Source organism: Perca fluviatilis, chromosome 1, assembly GCF_010015445.1.
Source record: "Perca fluviatilis chromosome 1, GENO_Pfluv_1.0, whole genome shotgun sequence".
Lineage (NCBI taxonomy): Eukaryota > Metazoa > Chordata > Actinopteri > Perciformes > Percidae > Perca > Perca fluviatilis.
In genome coordinates, this window is record NC_053112.1 from 34,836,910 (window position 1) to 34,845,726 (window position 8,817).

At 41.8% G+C, this 8,817-nt stretch overlaps 2 protein-coding genes across 2 annotated transcripts; both read left to right on the forward strand.

Moving 5' to 3' along the window:
• On the forward strand, positions 1 to 5,274 carry LOC120562381 (toll-like receptor 2). Its single transcript, XM_039806127.1, has 2 exons — positions 1 to 201; positions 1,517 to 5,274. Exon 2 carries the CDS (start codon positions 1,526 to 1,528, stop codon positions 3,917 to 3,919), a length of 2,394 nt encoding a protein of 797 aa, XP_039662061.1. The 5' UTR covers positions 1 to 201; positions 1,517 to 1,525; the 3' UTR covers positions 3,920 to 5,274.
• Positions 5,275 to 7,827: 2,553 nt separating this feature from the next.
• On the forward strand, positions 7,828 to 8,508 carry LOC120558848 (protein PERCC1). The gene is made up of 2 exons (XM_039800183.1): positions 7,828 to 7,863; positions 7,917 to 8,508. The coding sequence occupies exons 1-2, from the start codon at positions 7,828 to 7,830 to the stop codon at positions 8,505 to 8,507; spliced, it is 627 nt and encodes a 208-aa protein (XP_039656117.1). The 3' UTR covers position 8,508.
• The last annotated feature ends 309 nt before the right edge of the window (positions 8,509 to 8,817 follow it).

Consider the following 8,817-nt stretch of genomic DNA (forward strand, 5'->3'; position numbering starts at 1 on the left):
AAGCTCTGCTGGGAAACCTATTTTCTGTCACTCTACTTCCTATTGTGGCAGAATTTATGAGACCGGGAAATATTTTGCAAACTAGAGAAGTGATACAGGAAACGTATGAATCAGTGAATATACAGTATCTTTGTCATGCTTTGACTGAGAAGGAAAGAAGGAGAGATTTCAGCTTCAAGTGAGACATCGGGACTCATCAAGGTATTTTCACTTTATTTTCTTTGTCTTCTACCATGTTTTATGGAGTGTGCTCTTGCAGTAATTATAGATGTTTTCGCTATTTGATTATAGATCATAAATGTCAAATTTTTTTAAAGGTCCCATGACATGGTGCTCTTTGGATGCTTTTATATAGACCTTAGTGGTCCCCTAATACTGTATCTGAAGTCTCTTTTCCGAAATTCAGCTTTGGTGCAGAACTACAGCCACTAGAGCCAGTCCTACAATGAGCTTTCCTTAGTATGTGCCATTTCTGTGTCTGAAGCTATTGAGGAGGAGAGAGGGGGGGCAAGGTGGATGGTGGGGGTGTGTGGCCTTGACCAACTGCCACTTTTCTCGTTTGAAAGCCATGATGTCTCTCTTTCATGGGTTGGCCAAATTCTCTGGGCAGGCAAAGCAGAGAAAGGGGAGGTAACCTTGCTTGTTATGACCTCATAACAAGCAGATTCTAAAACTGCTCATCTGAGCTTTCATTTTCTCAAAGGCAGAGCAGGATACCCAGGGCTCGGTTCACACCTATCACCATTTCTAGCCACTGGGGGACCATAGGCAGGCTGGGGGAACTCATATTAATGTTAAAAAACCTCAAAGTGAAATTTTCATGCCATGGGACCTTTTAAAAGCTATTACAAATCGATTCATTTAATGTTTGGTTCAAAATTAAACATTTTGTTAATGGAAAAAACTAACAATTTTGCAATTTAATTCAAAATTCACATACTGATATATCATTTAAATACAGAAACAACAAAATACAGTATAACTATTAAGTAGCATTAAGTGCTATGTAAATTTAAATCTATAATTGTTTTGTTTTTATTTATCAATTTATTAATTGATTCTATACAAAGAATTCCCAATTTTGATTGGCTGGCAGGTGTCTTCTAGTAACTGGACGTTTGCCATTTTAAATGAATGTTCCAGTATTAAACTGTCGGTAGGACTGCAACAGGGAGGCTTAGCTAAAGAGCTAGGCATTTGTGTTATTTGAGCAACAAGTAGAATAAAATACATATATTGTCAAAAATACCTATATTTTAGTAAAACTGAATGTTGAATACAACAGTATTTCCCCAAAAAAGTGATCTTTTCTCTGTTATAATTTACAAAATTTTTTAGGAAGGATGTCATATTTATTTAATATTTATCTCCGATGATGTAGGGGCAGTTTGATAAATACGACTGTGTTTACGTGTGTGTTGTGCAGTATTAGCCACAGCCAAAGATTGTATTTTTTATTCTTTGATTGTTTGGTAAGAAAAGGCCTGATGGTTGCTTTCCTTTTTTTGTTTCATAGGGAGTCAAGATGAGAATCCTGACATTTCTCACGTTTGTCAATCTGCTAATGCATCAAAGCTTCTCACTCTCCAGACCACAGTGTCACCTCTGTGAACAAACGGCCTGTAACTGCTCGAGGCAAAACCTGATTCTGGTCCCTACAGCACCTTCAAAGCTCATCACTGAACTCGATCTCTCATTCAACAGACTGCAAACAATAATGAATAATGACTTTGTTGCATTTGCCAGTTTACAGACTTTGATCATGAATAACAACAGAATCCAAAAGATCCAGGAGCAAGCATTTGTCCCTCTGACTAATTTGGAGAAATTGGACTTGTCCTTAAACAGACTGGATACGCTGTCTGCTGGATGGTTTGAGAACCTTTTTTCTCTTCAGCACCTGAATCTTTTGGGGAACAAATATAAAATGTTGGGTCAAGGCAATCTTTTCCAGCCACTGAAGAGATTAAAGACCCTACATTTTGGAGGACCTGACCTTCACTCTATCAGAAAAAGTGACTTTTCTGGCCTCAGTCGTCTTGAAAAGGTTGTTTTGGATGGAAGAAATCTGCAAGTCTATGCAGAAGGAAGTTTGCGACAAATTGAGCCAATTAAATATGTAACACTTGGTCTGAATGGTCCGTTTCTGACAAATCAAGCGCTAGTAGGAGCTATACTGTCTGATGTTGCACACCAAAACACAACACTGACATTCGTTGACACATGGTTCTTCGCAGATTATCAAATGTTCCCATTTAAAGTGATCCGAGACCGCGGATCTACAAGTGTTATCTTTAAAAATATTAACATGACCGTTCCAGCTTGTTTGGAATTTCTAAATTTGCTGTCAGACTCGAATTTAACTACGTTGGCAATGGAAGATACTCAATTAATCTTAACTTCTGTGGGTGGCATCGCGTATCCCCCACACATGGACCGTTTGGAGGCTATTGTCTTAAAAAACGTCGATGTCCCTCGGTTCTATAGCTTCCCAGCCCTCTTTTTCCTGCAACCTCTGCTGAACGTAGTGCGAAGGGTGTCCGTGCTAAACTGCAAGGTGTTCCTCATTCCTTGTGAATCCTCTGTCGATTTCTCAAAGCTGGAGTATATGGACGTCAGTGACAACTTGTTTAGTGATCTGGCTCTTAGCCAAATGATGTGCGATGGCAAAGGTGGTCTTTGGAGTCTGCAAACCTTCAACATCAGCAGGAATTACCTGCACTCGATCAACAGCCAGCTCTTCACCAAACTAGATAAGCTTAAAAACATTGACATGAGTGGAAATGTGTTTCGTAGTATGCCTGAGACGTGTTACTGGCCACCAAGTCTCCAATTCTTAAACCTTTCATCAACACGTTTAGCAAAAGTGACCACTTGTTTGCCAATGAGTTTACACATCCTCGATCTGTCAGACAATGACTTGACCGTGTTCAACATCGAACTACCTTTTCTCACCGAGTTATACATCTCCGGCAACAAAATCAGTAGTTTGCCAGATGGGGGTTTATACCCTTGTCTCGTGTTTCTCTCTATTCAAAACAATAACTTGCAGACATTCAGCAGCAATAATCTAAATGGCTATAGTAATCTGACGAGTCTGGAGGCTGGTTCTGACACGTACGTCTGTTCATGTGGCTTTGTAGCGTTGATGACGAGTGACTGGACGAATCATCGAGTCACCTTTGGAGATGAGTTCAAGTCGTACATCTGCGACTCCCCGGACGCCGTGAGAGGAGAGAGTGCGGCAGACGTGAGGTTGTCAGTGTTTGAATGCCACACAGCTTTAGCTTTTTCTGTACTCTGCTCCGGCATCCTGCTGGTGTTTCTGCTCATTGCAGGTTTGTGTCACAAATTCAACGTTGTGTGGTACATGAAGATGACCTGGGCCTGGCTGAGAGCCAAGAGGAAGCCAAAGTTAAAAAAGGGAGAGCTCGAGTATGACGCCTTTGTGTCCTACAGTGAAATGGACTCTGGTTGGGTGGAAGCACATCTGGTCCCGGAGCTCGAGCAGGCCGAGCCTCCTCTTCGGCTCTGCCTCCACAAGAGAGACTTTGTTCCCGGAGGATGGATCTTGGACAACATCATAGACGCCATCGAGAAGAGTCACAGAACTCTGTTTGTCCTTTCTCAGCATTTTGTCAGGAGTGAATGGTGCAAGTACGAGCTGGATTACACCCATTTTAGATTGTTCGACCAAAACGATGACACGGTTGTGCTGATTCTGTTGGAGCCCATTGACAAAGAGACCATCCCCAAGAAGTTCTGCAAGCTGCGGAGAGTCATGAACTCCAGGACATACCTGGAGTGGCCCGATGATGACGGCCTGATGCCCAGGTTCTGGCAAAGCCTGAGAACAGCTATTAAAAGACCTGATACTGATGATGGAAACCGTTTACAGTTTGACAATGTGGACTTTTAATTTAGTGTTTTACTTTGAAGTAGTTTTTTTCCCCCTTTTTTTTAAATCTGTAACTTTTGAGAGCCTTTCTGTGTCAATTTACGTGTGGAAAAGCATAAAAATGGATTGTTTCAATAAGAAATCTTTGGTCATACATTGTGCCTCCTCAATATTTGTTGTATCCATTCATTCTTTGATTCCTCCATGCTTGGGGTTTGAAAGCCTAACCAGCACGCATTTGGCAACCCTGGCTCCTAAAACAATTACGTTTCTCTACCACGTTGTTGTTGTTGTTGTGCCAATTAGGTTTTGTGATGAAATGTAAATGCTGTCTGGATTATGTTCCTTGGCAAAGTTTTTTTTTCTAGTGTACTAAGCATTACATTGATGTCCCCCACATCATAGGGAGGTATGGAGGTGTATGTTGGGTGTACAAAGTGCAGGACATGTCAGTAGTCTATCACAGGGCATATTTGTTTTGTTTAACATTACAAGATGTACCCCATTCTTCTGATTCACTGGGATGCTTTACACCTGCACAAGTCTTGAATATGCTGTAAATAGGGCCTGTTTATTATGTATTATGTATTTTTAAGAAATAATGTCAGTAATTTCTTGAACAAAATACAGGTAGTGTGAAAGTATGCATTGTAAGACAACAAGTTGAGTTTAAGTTTTGATGACATAAAATGCGTGCAAAAGGAGTTAACAAAAGAGTTAACATGACAAATTAGTTTAATAGAACAAATTATAGGATTACATTTTTCTGGTAAAATGAATTTATTCTGCAAATGTGCATTACCCTATATGTCAGAGGAACGGATTATCATTAATCCAATCTAGAACAAATTTAAACACTACTGTTCTTACATCTTTTGAAAATGTGTTAATTTCTTACACATAGAACAGCCTCCTAATCTTTAACATCAGTGTGTGTGTGTGTGTGTGTGTGTGTGTGTGTGTGTGTGTGTTCATGTGCTTGTGTGCCTAAAAGCGTGTGTAATTCATTGTCAGGCTCTTGAGAGCTGACATATTGCCGCTATTGATCTTTAGTCCTAAAATCAACACAGAAGCCTGGATACTGATGACAGGCAGGCCAGGGGAGTCAGGGTGTCCTGATAACACACACACACACATATTAATGCTAACATGCACATATAAACAGAAGCACATGCACATATTTACAGAGTTACAGATGTGATGGTTGGTAAAATCAGGACTTAATCAGTGAGACTTAAAATCATCAAATCATTGCTTTTATGATTGACACGTTACATACATGCACTCAAATGTTATCCATACAGTAACACACTATACGTTTACTTTATTCTGTGTTATCTACAGTAAAGTAAACCAGCATGACTTTATCTTTCAAAGGCAACATGGCAATTACAAATATTGTGCTGCCTAACATTGTTTGAATCCACTGCACTTTATGTTAATGGTAATAAAGATCTCAGTGATTCCAAAGATCTCAAATATTTCTGGTTAAATGTTGAAGAAATGAAAAAAAATAAAGAATTAAAATTGACTAATTTTCAGTGCAGATTTTCATAGAGCTTCAGTGAAGTGTGAGATCATGCAAACATTAGTTTTTTTTGTAGAGAAATTTGATGGTCATTTGAAATGACATGTTCCTTCATTAAGATGAACTGACACTGTAGTTTATTTTGAATCAATCCCATTTACACAGTCCTGCTGCTGTAAATACTCAGCGGAGCACCGAATGTGTATTAATCCACAGCTGAAAGTAGTCCCCAACAAACACAATAGAGCCCTGTTTTGAGTGTTATTTGCTAAAAGCTACAGTTCCCTAGCCTGACAAGCCAGACCCACATCAAGATGTTGTGTCTGGGAACTCACCATTGGCAGGGCTCAAACCGAGGGGCGGGATAAACAGTTGTCTTTCAAATTCCCTCTGCACTCATAGCCAACCAGAGCAACGCTAGTTGATAGATTAAACTTTTGCCGTATCCAGTCGGCAAAACTCCAAACACATCAGTGCCGCTCTTTGTTCTTTTCTCAAAGAAAAGCTTAACTCCAAGTCTTCCAGAGTCGCGGCTAAAGCCGATTCGAAAGACCGCTGTTTGCCAGCAGCAGCCATCTTCTTTGTTTTCAAGTAGCAGGGAATTCATGCGGAACCGTCACAACTCTGCCATCCTAATGTTAAGCCCGCCCACCGACTGTATACACGATGTGATTGGCCTGACCAAATTTTTTAGTCTGAACTCATTAGCTTTTGGGCTAAGGGGCACTATACTGTCTGCATTGAGATATGGCCACATTTTTGTTTTTGGTTATTTTATGGAAATTTGTTTACAATTTGTGTAATTGTGTAATTTTCCTGAATCGAACTAACCCTTTAAATCACCAAAGTCACACAATAACACAAACTAACTAACCAATCAAGGCAGGGGTATACCAGCAACCCCAATGTTCTACGAGGTAAAATTACAGTTTTTGTCAAAGGAGTCCGTTGCCTTTAAAGAGAGCATAGCAGCATCAGCTCCCCATCGGAAAGAGATGTCTGACGGCAAGGTAAAGTTGTGAAATATTCTAAATATACTGTACTTCAACTAATATTGATTTTTATATATGTGGGCCTTTTTGGCTTTAAGGTGGCTATATAATTTTGCTGCTGCCCCCTACCACAGCAGTACATTGCTAAGCTGCCTTGCCTGTCATTCTGCCTGGTTCTTAACCAGTGCAAACCACCATCTACTGTAGGTAATACACTGACAGTGGAGAAGTACCTCATAAAACCCCACCTCAAAAAATCTGACATATAATTTTAAGTAAAATGGCTCTTGCAGCTCTGCCATGCAAAATGCTAATCTGCTCGTCGGAAGCAGTTTGTTGTTCGAGGGCACTTTGTGTCTATCTATATTTGATTTTATTCTGCAAGTCAGTCAATAGCCATAGGTAAAACTGATGGTGTGTCTAAGCACACAATCATCTTTTTGAAGAGGAAGATTTGACGTTTGGGAGGTTGACGTGGTTGACTCTTGTGAGTTTACTTTGTGTACTTTTGAGTTCCACTTAAAGAACATTATGGTGTGTCATGTTTTGAGGGGAGCCGTGTCCAACCAGGTTGCACTGTATCTCCGTCTGCTGATGTCTGTTCAGAGTGTTCCCCTTTAGAAGTCAAAACAGCATATGATTTGATTTCATGCTCTTTTATCCTTTAACTAGCCTGATAACAGGGATGGAAAAAGCAGTGGGGTGTGTGTGTGTGTGTGTGTGTGTGTGTGTGTGTGTGTGTGTGTGTGTGTGTGTGTGTGTGTGTGTGTGTGTGTAACTACTCTCCATCATCCCCTAGCAGAGGATCCATTAGCCTTGGACCCCCTCCCCGGTTGCCCAGTGATAAAGTAAACAAAATGTGTTTGGCCATCCGGCATGCAAATATTTGCTCTGGAAGCTGCCTCATCCGACAGCAGACACACACACGTCTGCAGCCGTGTGCTGAGGTATATATACAGTGACCATCCTGGCGGTCCAGTATTACATATGCACACACACATACAGAAAAGTGGATCCATCAATGACCCAGGACAGACCTTTCCTCGGACTTCAACACAGATTCACCTGAACCTGGCGGCTAAGGTAATACAACTTTATCCTTTTCAACCAATTGTAAAAAAAAGAAAAAAGTATCCTGTCAACAAACTGCTTTCCTGTTTGATTCTTACTTTTTTCTCTTTTGTAACAGTCTCTCCAGCGTTAATAAGCCAACATGGCGGCAGGCATCATGAGAAACTTCCTCGTCCAGGCCCCGACTCCAGCCTACTTCCCCCTGATTTTCCAATACTCGCCATGCAAGGAAGACCAAGATGTGGAGATGCTGGAGGAAAAGCCAGAGGTGAGAGGCGATGAGGAAGAAAGAGAGGTAGAGGAAGAGGAGGAGGAGGAGGAGGAGGAGGAGGAGGATGATGAAGAGTCTGAAGCTCAGGAGGAAGAGGAGGGATGTTTGGAGGAGGGTTTTTTAAATCCCGCCCACTTTGCTTTGGATGTGACCAAGCAGCTGCTCAGGTTTGCAGATCTCATCAGCTGTGACATCCAGCGGTATTTCGGTCGCTGCTCTGGCGATCAAGAAGCTTGCGACATCTACAGCGACTCGGTCTCCGTCACAACCAGCGGGCGTCTGCGTTACTATGACGACCTGCTGAAAATCGCGAGAGCGGGAAGTCCAGAGGAGCAAGAGAACAGCCTGGTGACTTGTGCTGATGATCAAGGAGTCGGGGTTGCTAAGGGCAACAACAGTTTGGGGCCCCTGGCTGAACTGTTCAACCACAGGGTCCCGAGTCAGGGCCGCAGCCGACCAATGATCAAGCGGCATCTCCCGCTCAGTTTCTGGACGGAGCCAGTCCCCTGCTGCTCTCTGGTCGGTTTCAGCAACACACCTGACGTCACACACACAAACAGCGACACACCTTCGCAGGACAGCACACACACAGACGCTAACACACACACGCACTACAACCCGCTCCCACATCACAACACACACTCCCTCGACGGCACTCAGCCGGACTTCAGTGACTTGCTGGCAAACTGGGATCCAAACCCGGAGCTCACACACACACTGACGGAGAACACACACATGCAGCATTAAACACCACAGCCTGCTGGGACTCACAGCTTTTTTCATGTCCTTTTCAACCTTGATAGATACTTGTATAAAGTTTAATAAAAAGGAAGAAAAAAAACAACCCCAGAAACAAATCAATACATGTTGTGCACAGTTTTCCTTTGGCAGCTTATCATTTATATTGTGTTTGTACTAAAGGGTCAAACAAACATTTTCTTTTTAACCTTTAGTGGTATCCAGCCATGCAGAGAGCGTTGTTTTGATGCAAAATCAAACTGTCTCAGAAATTGAAAATCCATTTATATTGTTCTTGCCTTATTCCTAGACCTCCAGT

Bases quoted from the DNA above. Each gene is read 5' to 3' on its own strand.
- LOC120562381 (XM_039806127.1), top strand. From the start codon at position 1,526: ATGAGAATCCTGACATTTCTCACGTTTGTCAATCTGCTAATGCATCAA.
- LOC120558848 (XM_039800183.1), top strand. From the start codon at position 7,828: ATGAAGAGTCTGAAGCTCAGGAGGAAGAGGAGGGAT. The intron at 7,864-7,916 runs GTTTGGAGGAGG...GATGTGACCAAG, and splicing joins TCAGGAGGAAGAGGAGGGAT to CAGCTGCTCAGGTTTGCAGA.